Genomic DNA, 26,267 nt, shown 5'->3' with positions numbered 1-26,267 from the left:
AATCTCTTTTTTTACCGGGATATCCCATTTTCCATCCTGTTTTTCATAAAAATAGGAAAGTAGTCCTACATAGTCCCTAAACCCAATATATCCCAAAATACCAAACCCTATCCTAGCCATGACCACTCCACTCATCCCCTCCCCTTCCCCTTCCCCTAGCCGCCGCACGCCCTCCCGTCACCATGGTGTCTTGTAGCCCACTCCTCCTCCTCCTCCTCTGGTCCTCCCTCTCATCCCCTGCGTAAGCACTGGCACCACGCAAAGCACTGGCCCCGCACAAGCACTGAGGGTTGAGGCATAGACGATTCACGAGCTTGGCGGCTTGGTCGTTCGCTCTTGTCTCCCCACGAGGGAGGCAAGGCCGCGACCACCCTCCCCTCCTGTGGGCAGCTAGGCCCTGGCTGGTGGTCGCCGCACCGCACACCACCGCACCACAAGTAAAGCCGCACACCCTATCCTGTTGAAGTGCTGATGTCGCGGGTTGGAGGGGAAAACTTGTGAGCATGTGATGTGTCATGTTTATTGTCTTATGTGATGTATGGATAATTCATATTTTTGTGGATTATGATCTATGGACTATGGATACGTGGTATTGTATTAATGTGGTCACTAGTCACTGGTAAGTGCATATTTGATATTTGGTATTGCACTTTGGTCTATGTATTTGTGCTATCATATGCGGCTTTAATGTTCCGGTTTAAGTTTTCGCTTACCGCTCGCTTCCGTCTATTTTTTATTGTATTTACCCATTTTCGTATTACCGTTTATCCCACTACCGTTTTTGCTCCCGGCTGTCCGGCTTCTGTTCCCGTTTTCATCTAAAAATATGAAAATGAAAATGATAGAGCGATTTTCCATTCGTTTTCGTCCGTTTTCAACTTTATGTGCCACTGATTGGGGGGAGTCCTTTGACATACTGTTGTGGTGGCGTGACCACAAGCTAACCTATCCCATCTTATCGATAATGGCTTGTGATATCATGTTTGTTCCTGTATCTATTATGTCTTCTGAGTCTTATTTTAGTTGTACAACAAGGATACTCGAAGACAGGCGGCGGCGCTTGTTGCCTGAGCATGTGGAGATGCTCACCTGCATCAAGGACTAGGACCAAGCAGCAAGAAAGGAACAACATGCACCTGAGGACGTTGATTTGGAGGAGTTGTTCGACAACTTATTCCTGGATGAAGGTGAAGGCACGGGCAGCGGCAGCAGCAGTACTGCTGGTGCTGGAGGGTAGAAGAGGAATAGAAAGGAGAGGTCGTCATCCCATCTCAGAACAGTTACGTCTTCAAGTTCGATTCCATCCATGATTCACTGAGACTTGTTCCATTTTGCAGGTACTTGTACTTTTGGTAGTGGCTGGCTGTCTGTCACGCATAGATGGATAGTCGCCACGTGATGACACTTGGACTTGAAGCATGGAGAAGTATGAACATTTGCTGCTTCTTGTTGCCACTGTTGGGCTTTTGTAATATGCTAGAAGAACATTTGAGGCTTCCTGTTGTGAAATGACCAGATTTGCCACTAATGTTGGCTATTATAATAGGATAGAACTAGGACTTGTGATTGTGAACTTTGAGCTGGTTGTACTCTTTTTCTTTCTAGAGTTTTTTTACAAGAGTGAGTTTTACCTAGAAAGGTTTTTAATGAGTTAGCATTGCACAATAGCTCTTTTGATAATCATTTTCATATAATCTTGTCTTTGTGTGTTGTTCTTTGAACTGAACTAGTATGAAAATGAAGTACTTTGAACACTAGTGAATTTTCTATTGAAATTTAGTTTTGTCTCGGCTGACGGGCCGTGGGCTGGCACGACACGACAAAAATGGTCGTGGCCCATGGACGGCACGACACGGAAAATCGGCCCATATGCCGTGCTGTGGGCCGAAGGCCTAGCCCATGACACAGCCAGACACAGCACGGTCGGCACGACGGCGTGGCGTGACACGGCACAATGTCGTGCTAGCACAGCACAGGCGTGCACAGTGCCGTGTCGACACGACATGGTGGCCATATATACCTACCATCAAGCCTGTTGCATGCCACCATAGTGGTTCCGCTCTTAAGCCCATCACTAATAAGTCTGCCTCTACCTACAAATCTGGGTGAAGGAGAGGGAGAGTGCTTAACCACCACCTTCCTCTCCCTCGATTAGGTTGCGTCGAATCCAAAAGGGTCTCTAGATCCACATGAGGACAAAGGGGTGACAACTCACGTGGAGCATGTGATGGGGTAGGTCACCGCCACCAAGATCTAGAAACGTGTGTTGTTGTGCATGGTTGTTGCTCTACGCGCCGTCTCCATATCCGAGCAAATGCAGAAGGTGACGGATGGGGTATTGCTCACGTTGATGTAGAAGTCATTGGATGGTCATATTTATCCAAAAGGAAATGACACCCTCGAAGACTCGAGCATAGGGCAGGAGACTTAGCCTACCACCAAAGGGTGTGGATCACAACCCTAGTGGTGGCGACATTGCTACGTGGTGAGGTTCCCCCATGGCAAGGTCATCCATGGGTAGGTGGGGCGCCAGACTTATAAAAGCTATCAGACTAGGGAAGAAATCGATGGAGCGAAGATGAGAAAGGAGGAGCGCCACATCGGATCACAAAAGCATAAGGGATCGGGAGAAGCGAAGGGAGTAGAGAGGAGAGGAAGGAGATGTCAGGTCTCGTGAGGGAGAGGAAGTAGGAGAGGGTGCAACTGAGGATAGAGATGAGGAGTGGACTTAATTAGGGTTCGATGGGTGGCTATAATAAGGACTTAATGACCTGGGCTTGGTTGTAAATCAATTTTGAGATACGTGCATTCTTTGGCTATCTCCATAAAAATCTACCACCGTTGAAAATCGTTAGGTATTTTTGGATGATAGGTACAATTTTTGACCACCTCTATTAATAAAACTAGTTGTCTCATAAAATCAATTTTATAGTACTATAAAACCAACATGCTAGACAACACAAACCAATGTATTAGTAGAAACTAGTAAAGAGTAAGCCAAGTTGGCATGAAAAGGGTTCACATAAGTCAACCTAATTATTTCCTGGCCATGAATTGAAACCAGGGAGACAAGTGAAAAGGGATACCCAACATCCTAGCTTTTTGTAAGAATCAAAGATGATTTGGCCACCATCAAGAGTTGTAAACTAGCCACTAGGGTTGGCAATGATACAAGAAAACTCTTAAATTAACTTGGATAGTAATTGTTTGGTTTAGTTGTATAAAAAGGCTCATGGAAGATGAGCATGATTTCAATACTACAAAGACTTGAGGAAACCGAAATCGCTTCCCAAGTTTTGGCCATCTTTGTCTACTTGGAGAAGATATGACACATTTTTCTCAAACACTTGGCATACCACCTTCATCAAGGAAAGTACTTTCATAACAAAATTAATGCAACTCTAAATTGAATATACTAAGTAAAATTATCCCAAAGTTGACCAAATTTATACGAAAAGCTAAAAATATTTATCATGCCAATTGAGTACATCCAATTTGGAGTCATAAATGATAATATTTTTTAAAAACTTTCGAATCTATAATAAGATAGTTTGACTTAAAACATAACTCGTACTTGCTTCATTTTTGGCAGGGAGGTAGTATATTTTGATGAAAATGGTTCGTCAAAGTGTCACGTTGTGTGTCAGTGCCTTAAACGAGATGACCTATGACATTTGTAAGAGGGCACATGTATGCATGCATTCAACGCAAATAAGGCAATTAGAATTAATGGCTCGGTGATAAGATAGGGCCGGAGGCTGTTTCACCTTCTCCCCACAACCCATGTGTGAGTATAGTCCTATGACTAACTTGGGTGACGAGGCGATCTCTACTGCTACCTATAGCAATTAGCTATATATATCCACCTACCGTCCTTTTTCATGCACAAGTTTCACATGGATCGAATAGTATAAAATTTGCTGTAACTCCTTTCGTCCTAGAAAATTAAATTTATAGAGTTGCTTTAAGTATTTTTTTATTTTTTAGTTTATAAAAAAGTACCAGATTTATGAAACCAAATTAATATAATTAAGTACACTGTAAAATATATTTTTTATGAACATTTGTGCTTGATCCTTTGTATAAACTTAGCTAAATGTAAATAACTTTAACTTAGGACAACTATAGAAATTAATACATTTGGGGACGAAATAGTATCTAAATAAAAATTCCTAAATTTTCAAAACAAAGCTGGCAAAAAAATGGTCAATAGTTGGTTACCTCACTCACAGGTGGAAATTGATGCAGCAGGCAGCCACGGACAAATGCACGGGTACCATTCGTATTCGGTGTAATTCTAAAATATTAGAGAGAATTGCACTGGAAATATATATTATAGATATAATACAACCTGCATGCATATATAATATATATCTATCCACGTCTTGGGAATAATTAAAAAGGATGCACATGTGTAGCACCTACGTACACACCAAACACCATGCACACACCCTCTGAGTACGTACAGTACGTACGTAGAATAGTATGCATGCCTGCTAGCTAGCAGATTACCATGTCACCCCTGCCATGCTGTCTCTGTCATCTCCCTCTCCTAATTGAAATGAAGAACTTAATAGTAGTAACAGTGTGATAGGTGTAGTATCAATCTATCTAATCATATGAGTAACATCTGCTAGTAAATGTTGTGATTATAATATAACAACAACAATCGGGCCGGGGGGGTTAATTAAACAGGGCGAGATCGAGGAGGAGCGAGATCATGTATGTTGTGGCGTTTGAGTGACAGTGCCACTCCAACTTACTGCCAGCCAGCTTTTAATCGATCAGCAATCTATCGGCCATTCTTTCCGTCTCCTTTCACTCTCTCTCATCACTCTAATCACCTTTGAATAATCTCTCTCTCTCTCTCTAGATATCTTTCTTTTATTTTTAATTTTCCTCTGTCTTCTTGCTGCTGCTGCTGTTGGTGTAGTTGTCTCTTGTTTACTACTGTACCAGGGGCATGCTGGCCATGTCATCACGTAGGGGGCTTTACGACGATCGACGTACGTACATAGTAAGGCGACGACGACGGCCGGCCGGGCGCGCGTCGTCTACAGTGAGACGTGGCTGAGCCGCTCTGTCGACGTTGCGGCCGCGGCCGCGGCCGACGACCGCGTGAAGCTCCACAGGTCGTCGTCGCTGCCGGCGCCGCTGGAGCCGGCGGATCCGACGAGCAGCCTGTTGGCGGCGGCCGAGTAGAAGGCGAGGCCGGCGGCGTCCGCGTCGTCGGCGCCGGTGGCGTCGTCGAAGCAGCTGCCGAGCTGGTCCGCGGCGGGCGCGACGTCGGGCGCCTCCTGCCCGTTGAGGTGCGACGCCACCAGCCGGTCCATCATGGCCCAGTCCGTGATCCCGTTCCCAATCCCGCCGCGGTGGAGGCCGAGGAGGTCGTCGACGACCCCGGCGTCGCCTGAGACGGCTTGCGGGGTCATCGCCGCCGCGGCCGACGGGCTCTCGAGCGGGGGCAGCTTCATGAACCCGTGCCCGCCCAGCACGGTCTCGATGGGCCGGAGGTACCTGGACGCCGCACGCCCCGGCGGCGGCGGCGACAGCAGCTCGTGCTCCTGCTTGCACGACCTGCCCATGTACTGCAGGATCTGGTCCAGCGCGTCGTCGCTGGAGGAGTACTGCAGACCGCCGTGGTGCTGGTGCGCCGCCGCCGCAGCAGCCGCCGCCGCCTTGCCGCCGCCGTGCCCGTGCTCGTTGTTACTGCCGCCGTGCTTGCTGCCCCCGCCTCCGCCTGATGACTCCTTGTGGTGGTGCTTCTTCTTGAACACCCTGCACACCACCCAGCCGTCCTCCTGCCCACCGTCCGACGACGCAGCCGCAGCGGCGACCTGTCCACCACGACATCGCCGCCGACGACGAGATAAAGCAGGGCAGCAGTGTTAATTATTGCTACCTTTTGGGGCACATGAAGCACATGACAAAGTTTAATAATAATTACTGCCTTCCCCTATAACCTACTGCTCTCTCCACTCCACCGTACCCTCTTCTTCTCTCCTCATCAATCAATCAAACAAGAGGGGCGAAAAAGAAGAATTTTTTTTCTCTTACGGCTGGAGCTGGATCAAATCAAGGCGGGCAGCCGTACTCGTATGATTGCACCATCACCGCCATATAATTGTTTCTTACGGCAGGCAATAATTAATGGTGGCGTACGTGAATTGGTGCAGAGATTAACGGCAATTATATTAAGGAAGATCTGATCGATTGAGCTGGATATGATGCATGGGTGGGCGATGAAAGATGATCATGGATGCTTGCTTGTTGCTTACCGTGGCGGCAGCGGCAGCGGTAGCGGCGGCGGCGGCATCGCCGGAGGCGGCAGGGTCGTCGAGGCGGTACTCATGCATAATCCAGTCTGATTTCTGGCCGTGCGGCGCGCGGCCCTTGTAGAAGACGAGCGTCTTGCGCATGCCGATGCGCTTGACGGCGTTGTAGATGGCCTTGTCGCGGCCGGTGGCCTTCCAGAATCCGGCCGCCGTGGCGCGGTTCGTGCGCGTCCCCGTCGGGTACTTCTTGTCCTTGTGGCTGAAGAAGTACCAGTCGTTCTGGGGGCCCGACCCGATCTTGCATTTCTCTGCAATTCCATCGATCAGCACCATGGACGAGACGACGAATTATTGTTAGCACGCATGCAATTCGATCGAGATTATCGATCGATGAACCAACAGGCCGGCTACATATCTACTTGCATGGGACTAGCTAGCTAGCTAGGCAGTTGCATTCACCAATCACCACCAGGGTCAAGCGTAATAAACCGCACAATTCGTACTACAATTCAGCAAGCTGTGTAGCTTTGCCAAGCTGCCTGCCTGCCCATGGCACATGGCAGCAGCCATAGTCGACGGTGCAGGTGGTGGTGGTGCAACAAGCAGCCATGTCCCAGCCCATGGGTACGTACGTACGTACGTGCAGTAGCAGTTGGAGGGAGGGGAGGTATACGGGAGCTAGCTAGTTCATGTCCATGTTCATGTTGATGCATGATCAGGTCACCAGCTCTGTCCCATGGTGGATCCGATGGATCCACGGCCTCGATCTGCCAGTGCTAGCTAGAAGGTGATGGTAGCAGCTAGTAGAGATCATCAGAGTGAGAGTACCCGGCGGCCGGGCGTACCTTGGATGTCCCATGGCTCGAGCTTGTTGAGGTCGACGTCGCGGATGACGTCGAGGTCGATCTCCTGGGAGGCCACCTTCTTGCGGAGGTAGTAGTTGAGCAGCTCCTCCTCCGTCGGGTGGAACCGGAACCCCGGCGGCACGCACGACTGCCCGTTCACCGAGATGCTCATTGATGATCTTAGCTTGATCCTTGCTCTTCTTTGTTCTTTAATTCTTTCCCCGTGCAGGTGCTAGACTGCTAGTGTGTGTCGATCTCTCTAATAATAAGCTCGCTTCTTCTCGATCGATGATCAATCGAGATCCTCTTCAACACACACTCACTCCCAACTTATTAGTTTGCCTGGCTTTGCTGCTAGTGGTAGCTAGAAGGAAGAGGACGAGAGGAGGAAGACGATGATGAGGAAAGAGAAGGGAAGGAGAAGCTGGTGACAGGGGAGGAAAGGCACGCACTTATATAGTGGGGGTTGGGGTACCTTTTTCCGCCTGCCCAGCAAGGCAAAGGCAAAGGCAAAGGCAAAGACAGCAGAGGGATGATGGATGGATCCTATCGAGTGAAATTAGGGGGATCGCGTCCACCATATGTCCATGGATCCATCCATGAATCATATAGCCATCATTCCATTTCCATATGCTGTGTTGCATGCCTTGGCTGCCTCTGCCTCCCTTCTCTCTCTCTGTCTACACTATAATACTGCTACCCCTTGTTCTAGTAGGAGTCGTCAGTCAGGGCACTGCAGCTAGCTGCTTCTGCTTGCAGTGGGGTTAGTTTTGCCACCCACTCCATGAGAGAGACGCCGGAGAGAGAGAGAGAAAGACAGAAAGAGGAAAGGTGCATCCTTGCTAGTACGAGCTTAGTAGTAGTAGTAGAATTAGGAGAGTGAAAGGGAGAGAACAAGCCAACGGTTTTCATTTCTCTTCCTCCATGCATTATATTGTCCACACTACGGACGTACCTATGTATATATAGCGATATATACGTGTGTATGTATATGTGTATAGGTAAGGAGTTACTATGATTAATTTATACATAAATATATATACATATGTACTTAATAATACACACTACTAGGTAAATAATTTTGCAAGACACTCCCCAATCATTAAATGGAGACGAGTCACAAAATTCAAACATCTCCTAAAATACCTGAGCATTATCGGAGACAGAAGCTTCATTTATGGAGGCAGGAGAAATTTATCCATCTCCTAAAATGGAGCTATGGAGGTGGTCAAAAACTATCTAGATCTTAAAATGGATTTACAAGCCTCTTCAGAGATCGGTCCACCTTCGAAAATGGACGTGTCTCGAAACATGGAGGCCATTTTCGGAGGTGGACCTCTCTTAAAAGGCCCGCCTTTGTAAATCATGGTTGAGCCCGCTTCGTTCCGTGTGGCCATCTCGGCCCATCAACGGCTTCATAGTATATAAGTTGAGCAACCCTAGCTCATTCATTCTCCTTCTACTCGTGTTGTATCCATCTCTCTTACCTCTTTGTCTCTCTTCCACAAGCGCAATTCTCTCTTTCGATTGACGACGACGCCGGGAGGGCGAGCTGCGGCTCGTGGTGGCGGTGAGTCACTCGCGCACAACGGCGAGGGCCGCTAGTGCCTTGGTGGCGCAGGGATCGCGGCTCACACCCCGACACAAAAGAGGTCCTCTTCCGTGGCAGTGCAGGTTTCGCAATGGCAGCGGCAAGGACTTTTCTGCGGTGGCCGTGCCTCGGATCCGGTGAGCGCGGGATGGTAGTGCAACAATGGGCTCAGCGGGTCAGCCTCGTGGATAGGCTCGGTGGGCTTGTTGATGGACAATTTCTTTTTCTATTTTTAATCTATATTTGGAGGCGCGCGTTCAAACATCTCTAAAAATAACGATTTACACAGGGTTGCTTTGGGCCTGCCTCTGAAAATCTCTTGACCGACAGCAAAAATCGCGTCACCAGTACTAGTGTATATTGGCACGCCCATCGAGATAGATCACTTAGCCTTGGGCCTTGTTTAGTTCCGAAAAAATTTCGGATTTTGCTACTGTAGCACTTTCATTTTTATTTGACAAATATTGTTCAATCATGAACTAAATATGATCAAAAGATTCGTCTCACGATTTACAGGCAAATTGTGTAATTAGTTTTTGTTTTCGTTTATAGTTAATGTTTCATGTGCCGCAAGATTCGATGTGACGGAGAATCTTGAAAACTTTTTAGATTTCGGGGTGAACTAAACAAGGCCTTGGAATCTTTTGAGGCTGGATTATCATTATTTTGTCCCATGTGCTGGCCGCTCAATTTGATTTGTACTGTTTTGTACTGCAAGATGATGATCTAATTGATCAATGGTAATATTATATAACCTGATGCATGGAGGTATACATATACTTGTCCTTTTTATATGTTATTATATTCATCTCATCTCTATGATTTGTGTGTCCTCTTTCTGGTTGCTTCAAATAATGACAGTTACTCCTCCTCCCCCCTGGCTACGAACTCTGCATAGTAGCATAATAAGCAGCTAGCTAGCTGGGTACAATGCTGATCAGTGCATAATGGGTGACACTTCTTCCTTGGATGGACCAGCTGTTTCTTGGAAATGTTGTTGTCACTCTGTCACTCGCATCAAAGTACAATGATATATAGTACGTACGTGTCCACAATTTTAATATATATATATATATTAAAAGAAGAGAGTAGTTGTTCATATCTCTGTTCACATGCATGTAGAGAGCAACAGACAAAAAAAGCCTCCACATGAGTTCAGTGTTTCTATCTACTAGACCGGTTCTTTTGTCATTTTAGCCTGGCCTGGTCCTTGTTGGTCAAAGCTACTGTTTGCAGTTTTTTTTTCATGCATATGACATCTAACATGATCCAGTAGTAAGATGCCCTGCACGTGTGTGCGTATATAATCCAAGCAGCACTTGTTAGGTTTTCCATTTCGGAGAATACATCCAGCGTTAGCTCCAGTGCTCAACAGCTTTGTCGTATCCATAGTTGTATATATAGAAATATATACTCCTACTTGTAAGCATGCACTTTGTACTAGCAGATAGGGTGATGCATGCATATGCGACCCAGGAATGGTCAAGTCACAGCTAGCCGCGCGCCATCCATCGTCCAAATCCAACAAGTCATGCATGCATGGAAAATCCAAGGCATGCAGTTATTAGCTCTATTCTACTGTACGTGTAACCAAATTTCTTTGTCAAGTCTCTCTCAATTCTCTAATCTCTTTCAGTTACCCATCATGCATGGGTGCCAGGTCTCTTTGATGATTTTGCTCCCCCCCCCCCCCCACACACACACAAAACTTGTGCTGATCAGAGCTAAATTCATAGTGTCGTGTTGCAGTAATTAGCTAGTGTGTGATGCAGTTATTAGCTAGTGTGATGCAATTATTAGCTATATCATATATGCATGGTTGATTTTTATTGCTCGTGTTCGAGTTGTAGCATCAAAGCTAGCTATACCTGATCCCTTGAATTACAACGAAACCTAGCTATAGCTAGGTAAACAGTGGTGTTTAGGTGGCAATTATCAACCATGAGCGGTCGAAATCCATACAGTAAATTCATTTGTGTGTGCTGTTATTTCACTTTGCCCAGATACCATGCATCCAGTGTAATTCAACATTCAATTGATGCCATGTCACAACTCGGATCCGATAGATCGATTTTACGCATATCCTGAACGGTGATGATCTGTCATGAAGTTGTTAGTTGTTCGGCGGTAAATTTATCTCATCGTGAAGTCTGCTCAAGTGGAGTCACTACCTCACAGACAAAAATTACTATTGGTTCCAAACGGGCTTTCACTACTGGATTTTGATTTAACAGTGGGTAATTTGCAGTGATAGGCTTGGACTTTCAGTACCGACAGTAATATCTAATTTCACGAAAGGAAAACAAGGAAAAAAAGAAGAACAAAAACACCATCGCCGCCCACGCTCATGCCCGTGTTTTGGCTTCCCGGCCATGCCCGCACCTAGCTAGCACCGTGGCCGTCACAACACCCTGCTAGGCCATCCTCCGTGGTAAAGTAAATTTGCCTTAATGCACATGCCCTTGCAATATGGACCACAAGATTTGCTCTGATATTTGTGTCCACCACCTGTTGGGCACGAATATCAAAGTGAATCCTGTGATTCACAATGCGAGGGCATATGCCCTGAAAGACAAAGAAACTGCATTCCATCCTCCGTGTCTACGCATTGCCAGCCGTGGTTCGTCTCGAGCCGCCACACACGGTGGTTGCTAGTTACACCCTGTGTTGAGTCGACAATGATGAGTGTAGGGGAGGGTTAGAGATAGAGGGGAGATAAGGCCAGGGAGAATGAGAGAGAAGATAAGGTGACGAACGGGATAGAGAGTTAAACACGATGGATAGAAGCAGGTCTAGGATTCAGCAGGATAATACAATTTGGCAGTGAGACCCATCACAGCTTAGGTGATTTTAAAATCTGACAATGATCGGCCTATTACTTATAAACCGATAGTGATAAACCTACTATAGTCGTTTTAAAATTGTCCGGTGCAGATGATTTGGCAGTAATTATCCACTATGTAGTAATATTGATGCGATTGTCAAAGAGTAACCGGCCTAAACTCTCTAGCATCAGTGTAAATTTTTCTGCTGATTACGTACACAAGGGCGCCAGCACGCTAACCTCTTAGTATTTTATTTTATCAAAAAAAATTGGCTATGGATGTATAAGGAACAGTGTCATAGTTTGAGACTCTGATTGTTGTGAGTACTGAACAATGCTGAATCAATAGCTGTAGTAATTCCCGCTGAAATTAAACTAGAATTGAATTAACCTAGCTAGCTAGCTACGTAATCATGTTTGTCATGTTTAGATAACTATGTCACCATTAACCATCGGCATCAGCGACGAATTGGAGCAGTGCACTGGAAATCTTACCTCCCTATACATGCCACGAAGCAGGACCATAAATTCAATGTTACTGTTGGTGATCGCTGACTGAGACGATTCTATGCATGATCCGCGGCACAACCGAGAGGGACCGATCGCGGTGACGATATCTATCGTGGAACCAAAAATGATCAACTAAAACCATTGGTTGAATGGAGAGGCAATTAATCATCCCCTAATCACGGTTGATGAGGATGGAATTGCATGAAAGCATGAGAGAGAGAGAGAGAGATTGGAGTGTCTCCAGCAGGCTACTGAAAGCGTTGTATGCTCCTGTGTGTGTGTGTGTGTGAATGAGCTGCTGATCGATGAGGTCGTGCAATATAATGCAATTGCAAGAGGTCGATGGAGGCCGGTTTGGTGCCGGACGGGGACACATGATAGATGCGAAAGCTGCCTGCATGCGCTGTATAGCAGCTGTTACAGTAGTACCCCGTAACCGCAGTGAGGTGACCATCGATGTATATATTGCAGGGCAGTGCTGACTCGAATCTCGATCGCCGCTCACCGGCCGCCGGCCGCTGATTGACCTCAGATTCCACTCCACTCTGCATACGTACGTACGTACGCACGCTACTCCTTCTGGAAACGTACTCTTCTAGTCGGCAACCGCTCTGCAGGGACAGTTAACCGTACTACCAAATTAATCATATATACATGCATAAAAAATTTACTGATTTTAAGCGGTGAGATTCAAGAATGAATGCCACTGTGTACAAAATATAGTAGTACCCCCCCCCCCCGGAAAAAATATAATCCTCACTTTACAAATAATTTAAAATTTAACAAAATTTATTATATAAACATTATTAATATTTATAGTACCAAATAAATATCATTAAATTGATTATAAACATATTTTTTCAATAAACCTAACTAAAAATATAAATGTTGATATTTTCCTATAAACTCGATCAAACTTTGAAAAAGTTGACTAATCTAAAAGCTAGACTACAATTCATTTTTATAGAGCGAGAATGCAAGACGTGCATGGTTTATTTTTGTTGGCTACCAAAAGATGCTGAGTCTCAAAAAAAAAGTTGCCACACCAAAAAATTAGCAAGAAAAAGTTTCCAAAACTAGGGCAAAAATTTTTGCAACAAATTTGGCATGTTAGTTGTGACATGTTAGCAAATTTTGGTAGCAAACGAATTTGCTGCCAAAATTTTGGCTTGCCTAAGTTTGTTTAATCAAAATTTGGCTATCAACCAATCAGGCTCTTAATTTCCATTACTACACAAGCCTACCATCGGCTCCAAGCAATTGTTTTGTCGTTGGTTCAACCATCGGTGGTGAAAGTCGGCAGCGATAACAGGTTTATCACCACCGGTTCGATAAACAAACCGACATTGATATATAGGTTATTATCACCATTGGTTAAACCAAATGTCTGTGATAATAAACTTATTGTTGACGACTCTTATGAAATCTCTAACACTAGGGGAGAGTACATTGTGGCGGTGAGTGGCGTCAGGCCGACAACACATGGTGGTACGATAGTAAGTGGTGTTAGGGGAGAAGATTTTGAGTGTGACTTTTGCATCACACAACAAGGAAAGCTCATGGGCCTTCTTAAACAACCTTTTTTGCCGCTTGGAGAAGCACACATGTTGTCTCGTTCGGCCCTTGATCTATCGTAGCTCCCCTTGGTTGTGCTTCCTCCTTCCTTGCTCTCCTTCTTCCATTTGGTGTTATGTTTAACCTTCAAAATTCATAGGCTTCCATGATCAATTGGAAGTATTAAATATTCTAAAAGGAAGAAAGATGCTTTCCAGCACATTCATCCCAAAATGTAATATTTGTCCATAGGAACAAGTTAGAAATTTAAACTATAGCTAGTTCCCATCCCTTAAAACAAGGATGTGACGTGCATCCTGCGAGAATCCGAAGCCCTCCTTGAGAAAATTCATTATACTAGCTCCAACGATGATGGAAGTTGGTGGTTAAAAATGTTGAGGGGGTGAGGAAGAAGAGTGGGAAGTAAAGTTTTGTACCAGACCATTTTCACCGGCAGTTTGTTAGGAGGTGGCACAGTGACAGCCCAAGCTTATTAAACTGGCATTGAAAAAATTTCACAGCCAATTTCTATGTCAAACCAGTAGTGAAAACCAAGGGTGTTTTATCACCTATTCAGTACATAACCTGACTGTGAAAATCCTCTTCATTACCTCTGGTTTGAATGACCACAACACCTAGATATCCTACCTTTGAGGTGACAGTGATGTATTAACACCAATTATTTTTACAGAACCGTTGGTGAAAACTGAGCTATGAAAATAGATTTCTAGCTATAGTAGTGATTTTTGATAATAAAGGAAAGGTGATGTCTTGGGATAGGGAAATTTACTATGGGCAGATGGTTAACTAAGTTAACCAAATAGGAGGGGTGACGACTAAATTGCCAAATGGGCCAGAAAAATAGTGTTGATCATGTCACAATGACTATGCATATGTGATATCAATGATGTGTGTGTACCTATATTGACCTGGCTCGACAAGTTTGGACGATGGATGCGCACATGCACATAACAACCATGCACACACTAGTAACCATTTGTGTAAGAGCTAGCATCTCCAGCAGCTCACCAATAATTTATTCCCAATATAATAGTATTGGTGATCACCAATAGTGATTTTTTGGGAATATTAAGAGAAATGCTCCAGCAGATCACTAATAATCTTTCCCAATACATGAGGCCAACAAGTTAGAATAGAGGATGTGGGAGTAAGAAGATGATTGTTGTGTGGTTTCAGCACTATTAGGGGAGATGCAACTTCCCTTTATTTGGGGGGGATGGAAAGTATTTTTGGTCACCATAAAACAAAAGGGGGGAGAGCTATTGGTTAGCTCATCTCTCGGAATATGACAGTTCTATGGAGATAGAAGGAATGATATTGAAGAGCTGCTAGAGGTGCTCTTATCCTCAACCATAATTTTTTTTTCCAATTGAGGCCTTGTTTAGATCCAAAAAATTTTAGATTTTGATACTGTAGCACTTTTGTTTTTATTTGACAAACATTGTCCAATCATGGAGTAACTAGGCTTAAAAGATTCGTCTCGCGATTTACAGATAAACCATGCAATTAGTTTTTATTTTTAACTATATTTAATGCTTTACGCATTTACGCATGTGCCGCAAGATTTATGTGACGGTGAAGCTTGAAAAGTTTTTGGTTTTTGGGTGAACTAAACAAGGCCCTGAGTAAAATCACAAGCATGGATGTATTATTGCGCACGCGCTACCTGCACGGTTCACACACACCATTGTTCCATGCATGTTTACTTGCATTGTAACCCTGTCTTTGTACGCAATACTCACTCATAGGGTACGGATGTACCATTACCATGTAACGCCATCGTATATATAGCGCTGCTAGCACCTAGTTATTACTCCATCTGCTGCTAGCTCATCACGAATACATATATAAGTTGGCCGTGTCATAAATAAATAAATAAATAAATAAAGGCCGTGCCAATTAGATTTTTAATTTCTGTTATTATTTATTATGGGACAAATGAAATTGTACGTGTCCGAGAAAACATGAACAAGATCAGGTAGTTCCTGCAGGCACGGGACAAGAGACAGAGAGAGGTGTAGACGGAGAGAGACACGGGCAGGACGCAGGGAGCTAGACATGGTACTCGTACATGGACCATGCTGAGTACTGGAGCACAACAGAGCCAGCTCGGTGGTGGTGTCTTTGTATGTCCTGTGCATCCGTGGTTTGTTTGTTGCATGGATGCAGCATGTGCATGGGGTGCTAGTACTAGTTGGGAGTTGGTGCCGTCTGCCCCCTAAGCATTAACTAATTATTAATCCATGATGATCAGTTAACTGATTACTCCTGGTAGTTTAATCCATTATTTCATCCACCGCTGGATCAAGGAGTCTCCCGTCCATGCCTCCATGTCCAGATGTAACTACTGGAGTTCTCTGTTCGCTTGTCTTATAAACCGTAATCTTTATTTTAATTAACACTATAGCCTTGTTTAGTTTTGAAAAGATTTTAGATTTCGGTACTGTAGTATTTTCGTTTTTATTTGACAAATATTATCCAATTATGGACTAACTAGGCTCAAAAGATTTATCTCGTGATTTACATGCAAACTCTGCAATTAGTTTTTGTTTTTATCTATATCTAATGCTTCATGCATATACCCTAAGATTCGATGTGACATGAAATCTTGAAAAGTTTTTGGTTTTTGAGGTGAACTAAATAAGGCTTATTTTTCTTTTTTAATAAATTAATAAATAATACTTTCAGCATGTGTACTTGTACGTGCATGGACCTACCGAGCAGTGAGAAAAGCAAGAAATGGTCGTCGATGGAGGTGGAGGGGAGGCTGGTGGGGGCCTGTGTCACTAGCCGCTGTCCGGCCCCAGCGCACGTACCGTGGTGCAACGTCGTAGTGGCCTTTTGGTCCCCAATAATTCTCTCTCTAATCTCCCTCTCTCTCTCTCTTTTTCTAATGCAATTCTCTCTCTGTCGTCACCTCCTCATCGATCCCCCCTGTTTCTAGAGAGAGAGAGAAACATGTAAAGGTAGACAGAGAAAGACATTATGGCCTTTGTTTAGTTCAAAAATTGACATTATAGCACTTTCGTTTGTATTTGACAAATATTGTCTAATCATATATAGACTAACTAGGCTTAAAAGATTCGTCTCGTCAATTCCGACTAAACTGTGCAATTAGTTTTTATTTTTGTCTATATTTAATATTTTATACATGTGTCTAAAGATTTGATATTACGGGGATTTTAAAACATTTTGCAAAATATATATATATATATATATCAGTGACTGGGAAAGGTAGAGAGAGGGACAGACTGACATGTGTATAGTATGAGCAGTGAGTATAGTAGCAACAGTAGCTAGCAACTGGCAAGTGGATGTGGTAGTCGTCGCGGCCGGATGGATAGGAAAAAGGATCGAGCCGGAGAACGTAGTGCCCGGGGTGCAGGGCAGGGCAGGGCAGCTGCGTGCGTCTTTAGTGCGATAGACAACAAAATGTGCAGCTGCATGCTCTCCATGCAAACAACACTTTCCCCATGTTACCACCACCACCACCACTAGTGGCACGTACGTACGCACGCAGTTTCATGCATGCATGCATGGTGTAACACCCTAAAAATTGTTTTCTGGAAAATAGAGCTAAAATGATTTAATTATGAATTTTTGTGCTCATGAAATATAGGAAAATAATATTTTTCATCAAACTAAAATTCATCATAAGGCTAGCAACATGCTTTTGCATTCATGCTGAGACATATTTTCTTTTGTGTTGATTTCTGTTGGTTAGAAATAATTTGTGCTTTCAAAATTCTATTTGGAAAGGATTTGGAAAAAGAAACAGAAAAGAAATAAAAAAAAAGGAAGAGAAAGCTCCTGGAATCCAAGCCGAGGCCCAACTCCCCGGCCCAACCGCGCGCGGCCCGCTTCCCTTCCCTCCCTTCTCCTATCGCTGACAGCACGGGCCCGCTTGGCAGCGACTCCTTTCCCCCTCCTTTCTTCTCCAACGTGACCGAGCCGGGTTTCTCGTTGGTCTCCAAACGGAAATCCGAGAAATCTCGGGATTCCTTGCTACCCTTGCCAAATCCGCGCGGTATGCCCCTATAAGACTCCTAAATCAACCCCGCATGCCCCTTTTCGTCCCCAAGCTCTTTAATCCGAGCCCTAGACGCCTCTGTCACGTTCTTTCGGATCTCGCCGTGCTCAAATCCTAGCGCCACCGCGGTAAGCTCTCCTTGCTCCACCTCGGGCCGAACCAAGTGCATAGGTAAAGTCGCGGTGAGCTGCTCGTCATCCCGGAGTTTTTCTTTCTCGAAACGGTGCTCGGAAACGGGAAGTCACTGTGCGCCGACGAGCCTCCGGGTGGCGCCCATGGCGCGCCACCGTGCCGGAGCTGGAAACCGGCCGGGCTGTGCTGAAAGACGTTTTCAGATATTTACAAAACTGCCATTGAATTAGTTTTGCCCATAAAGTGGTCATTTTAACTCCGTTTTTATCCATTCAAATTGCGTTAGGTTCGTAATTTTATGCTCTACATGTTAGAAATATTAGTTTACTGTTTTGAAACTTTTTATTTCTGCAGTAGCATTTAATTAATTATTTACCTATAGGAAATCTTAGAAAATTCATATCTTCTACGTTTTAATTCCGATTTTCGTGAACTTTACGTTTGTGTGATCGTAGCGCTGCGTAGAATATTTTTATAAACTTTTATCTTTTATTTACCACTGTTTGGTGTATTGTTCTAATTTTAGCTTATTTGCTTCGTGTATGATTGTCTACATTGGATTGCGTGTTGTTGATTGATGATCGGGTATAGACGGTGAGCGATACGTTGGTGAGCAAGATCAAGTCTTTGAAGACCAGCAGGCTCAGGAGAGCTTTGATCAAGGCAAGTATAACTGGGGATTATCCTTGTTACCTATACACAATTAATACAATATTTATCATATGCATGTGTCCACCTTGATGACCTTAGCAAAATCATAGATGATTGTTATCCTGAATTCCTTGTTACCTATTTGGATATGCATTTGGGTAGTTCTTGCTAGTGCTTGATTATTAATCCATGATCTTGTAACATGAATATTGAATATGCAATAAACAATAAAATAAGCTTTATAGCAACTTGAATATAAAGGGTGGAAAGAACTCTGGCTTTTGCTGGATTGATCTTGACCCTCCATAAGGACTTATCCCTTGGCAAAAGCTGGGACAACTCGTACAACCATGAGGGCTATATGGCTCTGGCTTTAGTCAAGTATGAGTAAGCTTTTCTAGCTTGTTAGCGGTTACCCGAAAGGGCGGAGGGGCTGAACCGTTTTGGATATAGTGCGAGCCCCTGTCCCTATGTGTATAGGCTGCGCGTCATTGTGCCATTCGGAAGGGGGGTATCTATATCTGCGCGCAAAGGAAACCTTGCGGCCCTAACATGTTAGACGAACCTTTGAAAGACTTCATAGTGAACCCTGCCGACCTTCCTTGGTAGTGGGTTAAGAGGCTGATCACCTCGGGTGAAAGGGTAAATCACGACTCATGGGTAAAGATGTACAACCTCTGCAGAGTGTTAAATCTGGTATACTAGCCGTGCCCACGGATACGGGCGGCCCGGAAAACTGACGGAATAGATGGACACTGATGAATGTGAATAATGATAATAAATGATGGTTTATTATGTTGTTTATATGTGTTATTCTTAATTCTTGTATACATTGATCATGTGGTTATGGGATTATTTATGCTACCTTGATATTTGCTATCCAATGATTAAACATGCTATCAACTACTAAAAGCGAAATGCAGTCAAACCAGTGTCAGCTATTTGAGCCTCATGAACCCCTGGTTATACTTGTTGAGTACGATATGTGCTCACTCTTGCAATTTCCCCCCACACCTCAGGAGAAGTTTTGGGCTTGTGATCAACCAGTCAGTTGGATCCTGTGGAGAGGAGTTAATACCCGAAGTTTAAAGTTGTCTATCCGTTGTTTGCTATTAAAGGTTATCTCTTTAATATTATGTACGTTATATATTTATGCATTGTTCTTTGATATTAACCCTTATTTGTAGCTATATGTGAGATTTGACTTCTAAAATTCACATATGGTGCATATCTGGTTTTGTCCTTAAAATCGGGTATTACACATGGCCGCCCGACCACGTACGTACAGTAGGAGTGTACGTAGGAGTGTGTATGCATGCCAGCAAATACGTCGCGCACCGGCTACAGGACCATATGCGACGTGTACACATCTCTCTTGATGGTGGCAAAATCATCTTTAATTTGATTCTGAGAAAAAGCTGGGATTATGTGTCCCTGTTCACTGATCTCCCCGATTTCAATTTGTGGGGTTAGGAAATAATTAGATTGACTTTTGTGAACCATTTATTCATGCCAACTTGGATTACTCTCTAGTCATCACTACTACTACCATGATTTGTGATGTGTGGCGTGTAGATTTGATTCTTCTTTCTTAGTGGCGGATCCAGCGTGAGGGCTAGCTAGGGGGCTCCAACCTCTCGTATCAGGTACCTCTCCTGTTATATATATATATATATATATATATATATATAGGCTTTTGGTTTACCCGGTAAATTGCAGCGAGTAATCTTGTCAAAAAGCTTTTGTAACTAACTAATCGTGTAGGAGGGTTTGGTCAGTTATTAGGAGTTTAGGTTTTCCGAACTAGTAGTTTGGAGTTTTGGGATTTGTTGAAAATAGCTAATAACTAGATTCCTAATAATCGGATTAGTTCCTTCATTACTTACTACTCCCTCCGTCCACAAAAGAGTCAATTTCTAGAGTTGTCCTAAGTCAAACTTTTTAAACTTTGACCAAATTTCTAGAAAAAAATGCTAAGATTTATAGTATCAAATTAGTATTATTAGATTCATCATAGAATATATTTTCATATAATGTATATTTTATATTATAGATGTTGTTACTCTTTTCTATAAAGTTAGTCAAACTTTAAAAAGTTTGACTGGCACGAATCTTAGGAATTGATTTTTTCAGGGACGGAGGGAGTACTTTGGGTATGGTTTAACCAAAATCTGCACAACTTCCTCCTCATTTATGGTTAAACCATACCCAAGATGCTAACAAGGAGAAATAGGTTATTTCACTAGCAAATATGCCCGTGCGTTGCAACGGGAGAAAAACATCAAATAGTCATAAAAAGTGATGACATAATGTTACATATCTATTTATATTTATCTTTTTTATAAAAATTAAAGTCCATAATTTATTTTATTGATAACCATGACATCTATGGTATGAGATAGTTAATATTTACAATATTATGTAGCTTGGAGACATATTTATTTAATAATAAAAATAGTATTATATTAAAACATGAAAAGTTTGTTGCTAGCTTTATTTTTTTATTTAGATTAGGATTCCTATAAAATATGATATATCAGTTAAATATATGTAGATTATAAACACATGGGCTTATGAAGTGTCATATGATATAACAACACATTGTGCAAAGGTAGTGGAAGCATATTTTTTTTATATTTTTACATACTTAAATTGATGCTAAACTATTTAGCAAGCATAAATTTAGGTAAATTAGTAAATCAGTGAGATATGAAGGAATGGTGCTAAAACTTTTACCACAAATCAAGCGTCACATTAAATAGGCTACCATAAAATTTTTATAATAATTGGAGCAAGATAACTACAATTTCAATTTTACACTAAAAAGCATAGGCAAGCATCTTCAGTAAAAAAATATACTAAAATTTATGATATTTTTTCTTTACTACATGGATCTGAATATGTGGAACTGAACAAATTTTGTTTTGTAATTTTTAGATTTTTCTATGAATTTCTACGCATTTATTAATTTTCAGCCGAAATAAAGAATAAAAGAAAAATAAATTAATAGGACAAACACTTTGCACCTATTTTTTGTTTAATGTATGGATCAACATATGTAGAGCTGAATAAAATTTGTTTTGTAATTTTTAGATTTTCTATGAATTACTATGCATTTATTAATTTTCAGCTATATTAAAGAATAAAAGAAAAGAAAATTAATAGAATATAGGAGATTTTGCATTGGGAACCTTGAAAAAAATTTATTTTCTTTTTACTTTTCTACGACGGCCGAGGCCACGGATCAAAAGGTAAAAGAAGATTTTGCATTGGAAACCCTAGAAAATATTTTATTTTCTTTTTTTCTCCTCCAAGCTTTAAACGGACCGAGAGACCGATTCAAGCCGGAGACCGATTCCGGGCTGGGTAGATGGGGCATAAGAAAATTTTGGCAGACTGAAATTTTCACAATTTATTAATATATATAGGTTATTTCATTAAACATACAATAAGAAGAAAAGGTCATTTAAAAATTTTAAATTTCAAAATCTAAGAACTTTAAATACATATGTGGGACTCTAGACAACTTCAAATGGAAAAGAAGTTCAACTACAAATTTGTAAATTGGATTGAGAACTTCAACTTTGGTATAGACTGTATCAACATCCTAGTTTTTTAAAATAAATTTCAAAATATGAGAATTAAAATATTTTTTGGAAATAAAAGTTTAGAATAAAAAATTATCAACTATAAAGTTGTAGGCCACGTCGAGATATACAATTTCGGTATAAGGTTATTCTTCATCTGAAATATGAAAAAGTATAAACTATTTTTGATGCAACTATTTCTAGAGGCATACATCCACCTCTGTTAATTAATTTTCGAGATAGATCTGTAGGACGCTCACCTCTGTTAATAGACATTTTTAGTGACTAACATTTTAGTAAGCCCAGCCTAGTTAACCAATTAACAGAGTCGATTGCTTTAGGACATACATCTCTGTTAGAGACGGTCTCTGTAGGATATTCACTTCTATAAATGATTAATAGAGATGGACATTTTTGCGACCCTCCTATTGATCATCTACAGAGACTGCTCCTAAAAATTTCTACCTCCGTAATAAGAGATTTTATCTTCTATAAAGGCAATGTACAAAGGCTAAAGGTTGGAATCCGGAAAGAGAGGCGTGCAGGTGGAGTGCTCCAATACAGCGGCGTGTGTATGCGTGCGCGCAGGCGTATCTTGCTTGCTTTGCTATATATTGATAGTATTTATACCATATACATATATTTATATATATCTTGGAACTCCTACTATACCGACCAAGGCACATAGCTCGCGCTGGCGCATGCACTCAAGCCAAGCCAGGACCAGCAAATTAACAAATACAGGACTGAAGTTTTTCAAAAAAAAAAACAAAAAAAAAACAAAAAAAAGAAACAGATATAGAGAACTGGTAGATGTAGCCCTAGTACCAAACTGCTCCCACCATTCTGAAAAAAAAATCACTTCCATGGAGTCAAACATCCACGTTTAACTAGTTTTATAAAAAAAATGTTACTCCCTCCGGTACAGTTTCTTACACTGTTCTTCGTTTGGCATGTCGCCTCCATGCTCTGCTCATGTGTCCTCTGTTCTTTAATTTGTGACAGCTGGCTTCCTATGCAATACGCATGTAGCACCTTAAAATTTGCCCATGGCCTGTCTGTTTCTCATCTTGCTGATGTTAGAGAGAGAAATTGTGTGTTCTATGCACTTACTGTTGCTCACTTACTAATATATGCATGGATCCTTGAGCAACTCTTTCACACGAAGGTGAACAAAAGTATTAGAGGGTATCATGTATATATGCAAGAAGAAGCTCGTTCCATACTTCCATGGTAGCTGGGGCGTATGAAAGTTTCAGAGATGCAAGTTGTTACAGATTTAATTACCACCTGATGCTTTAGAGATGCAAGGTTTATAGATTTAATTAACTCTCTGATACTAGGCAAAGGTTTTCCTTCACATATAAGCCAGCTTGCTGTGTGAAGCTTCTGCGTTTTTTTTCCTATCTACCAGACAGCAAAGCTCTGTAGCTAGCGAAGTGGCCAAGGTCTTGGCGACAGTTCCACTGACGTGCTTCGATCGATCACTGTCTTCAAACTTGCATTGTTTTCTAAAGAAAGAAACTCTAAACTTGTATAAGACGGGTGATTTAATCCCAAAGTTTGTATGGGAAGCTAAACCATCTTTACCAAATAAAGCTACTGTTGCTTGAGCTGTGTGCGAGTTAAGGCTCGTAAAGCTATTGAGCCGTACCACCATGGACCATTTGCTTACTGGATCAAATCATGCTTACCACACGATAATTAGCTTTTGAAAGGCCGGCCCTGCAGATTTTTGAACACGCATTCCGATAGATTGAATAACCGTGCCGAGGTGTGTGTGTGTCTCGTATTAATTATAGGATACTTTCTCTCTGTCCAAAGTTTTAACTTTTAGAGTTGTCCTAAGTCAATCTTCTAAAACTTTGACCGATTTTTTAGAAAAAAATGCTACTCCCTCCGTCCACGAAAGAATCAATTCTTAGGATCCGTGCCAGTCAAACTTTTTAAAGTTTGACTAACTTTATAGAAAAGAGTAACAACATCTATAATATAAAATACACATTATATGAAAATATATTCTATGATGATACTATAAAACTTAGCATTTTTTTCTAGAAATTTGGTCAAAGTTTAAAAAGTTTGACTTAGGACAACTCTAGAAATTGACTCTTTCGTGGACGGAGGGAGTAAGATTTATAGTACCAAATTAATACCATTAGATTTATAATATATTTTTATAAAATACTTATTTTATGTCATAGATATTGATGTTCTTTTCTATAAAATTGATTAAATTTTTAAAAAAATTTGACTAGCATGGATTCTAGGACAGAGAGAGTAGCTGAATTTGAATTTCAAATGTGGAGAGATACCGAGTCGCAGTAACGAACATGATTATTGTTACGGGCAAAAAGTGATCGATACTCTCGTGTCAGGCAATCGAGATGTGGTTGGTGAAGTCATGCATGATCCACGCTGTACACATGGAGATGACACAGAAGCATGGATGCATGGGTGATGAGCGTCGTTGCGTTAATCGAGTCAAACCTAAAGGTTTACGAGCAATGCAAGAAACAAAATGGCTCATGAATTAGGAGTGTGACACACGAGGCACCAATAATCATCATTAACTCTTTTGGTGTGGGTAGACGATGTGCCCATCTGTCACACCCATATTTTAAGAACAAAATAGGATACATAAAAGACTCATATGTGCCACAGAAACAGTCGCACATATAAATAGACAAATCTCAAATGTACCATTGCAGTGTTTATTACATAACGGAACATAGTAAATCACATAGTCTCATACAAAAATGATAGCATAAAGTAAACCACGCTCTCGACGGAAGCTCCACATAGGGACATTGTTGACTGGTTGACTCCAAACCTAATACTCATAACGGTAATCCTCATTCCAGTCATCTTCATTATCATATCCTGAGGTGTTGGGAAATTGCAAGAGTGAGCACATATCGTACTCAACAAGTATAACCAGGGGTTCATGAGGCTCAAATAGCTGACACTGGTTTGACTGCATTTAGCTTTTAATAGTGGATAGCATGTTCATAACTAAATAGCAAATGTCAAGGTAGCAGTAATAATCCATTAATCACATGATCAAATGTAAACATAATTAATTCATATCATAAACGATAATAAAATGAACATAACAACTTAACAAGCTCATCGTCGTCGCAGCAGGAACCCCCAAGGCCGCTCATAACCGTGAGCACGGCTAGTATACTAGTTTTAACACTCTGCAGAGGTTGTACATCTTTACCCATGAGTCATGATTTACCCTTTCGCCCGAGGCCCGTCGACCTCTTAGCCCACTACCAAGGAAGGTCGGCAGGGATCACTATGAAGCCTTTCAAAAGTTCGTCTAACATGTTAGGGCCGCAAGGTTTTCTTTGCGCGCAGATATAGATAACCCCCTTCCGAATGGCACAATGACGCGCAGCCTATACACATAGGGACAGGGGCTCGCACTATACCCAAAACGGTTCAGCCCCTCCGCCCTTTCGGGTAACCTCTAACAAGCTAGAAAAGGTCTTCATACTGAGCTAAAGCCAGAGCCATTATAGCTCTCATGGTTGCACTGTTGTCCCGGTGATCACTTACAGACAAGATCTCATATAGTTATTTGTCATTCTTTTACCGTTCATTGCATAGATATTAATCATCTTACAAGATCATGGATTATATCAAGCACTAGCACATCTACACCAAATGCATATCAAGTAGGTAGCAAGGAATCCATGTAACAATCATCTATGATTTTGCTAAGGTCGACAAGGTGATAGCATGCATATGATATATATGTGTAGTTATAAGTGAATAGGTAACAAGGATGATCCCAAGTTATACTTGCCTTGATCAAAGCTCTCCTGAGCCTGCTGGTCCTCAAAAGCTTGGTCTTGATCACCAACGTACGGCTCACCGTCTATTCCCAAACATCAATCAACAACATGCAATCCAATGTAGACAATCATACACGAAGCAAACAAACTATAATTAGAACATTACACCAAACAATAGTAAAACCAATATAAAAGTTTACTAATATATTCTACGCAGCGCTACGATCACACAAACGTAAAGTTCACGAAAATCGGAATTAAAACGGAGAAGTTATGCATTTTTCAAGATTTCCTATAGAGAAATAATTAATTAAATAGTACCAGGATATTAAAAAGTTTCAAATTAGTAAACTAATATTTCTAACATGTAGAGTTCACGAATACGAATCTAACGAAATTTGAATGGACAAAAATGGAGTTAAAATGAGCATTTTATGACCA

The 26,267-nt window shown here is 42.0% G+C and overlaps 1 protein-coding gene across 1 annotated transcript; it reads right to left on the bottom strand.

The window, feature by feature from the left end:
• LOC8066098 (NAC domain-containing protein 43) lies at positions 4,635-7,776 on the bottom strand. Its single transcript, XM_002443720.2, has 3 exons — positions 7,121-7,776; positions 6,279-6,583; positions 4,635-5,837 (listed from the first exon to the last, which is right to left on the bottom strand). Exons 1-3 carry the CDS (start codon positions 7,290-7,292, stop codon positions 5,055-5,057), a joined length of 1,260 nt encoding a protein of 419 aa, XP_002443765.2. The 5' UTR covers positions 7,293-7,776; the 3' UTR covers positions 4,635-5,054.

Source organism: Sorghum bicolor, chromosome 7 (assembly GCF_000003195.3).
Source record: "Sorghum bicolor cultivar BTx623 chromosome 7, Sorghum_bicolor_NCBIv3, whole genome shotgun sequence".
Classification (NCBI taxonomy): Eukaryota; Viridiplantae; Streptophyta; class Magnoliopsida; order Poales; family Poaceae; genus Sorghum; species Sorghum bicolor.
This window is presented reverse-complemented; position numbering and strand designations above follow the sequence as displayed.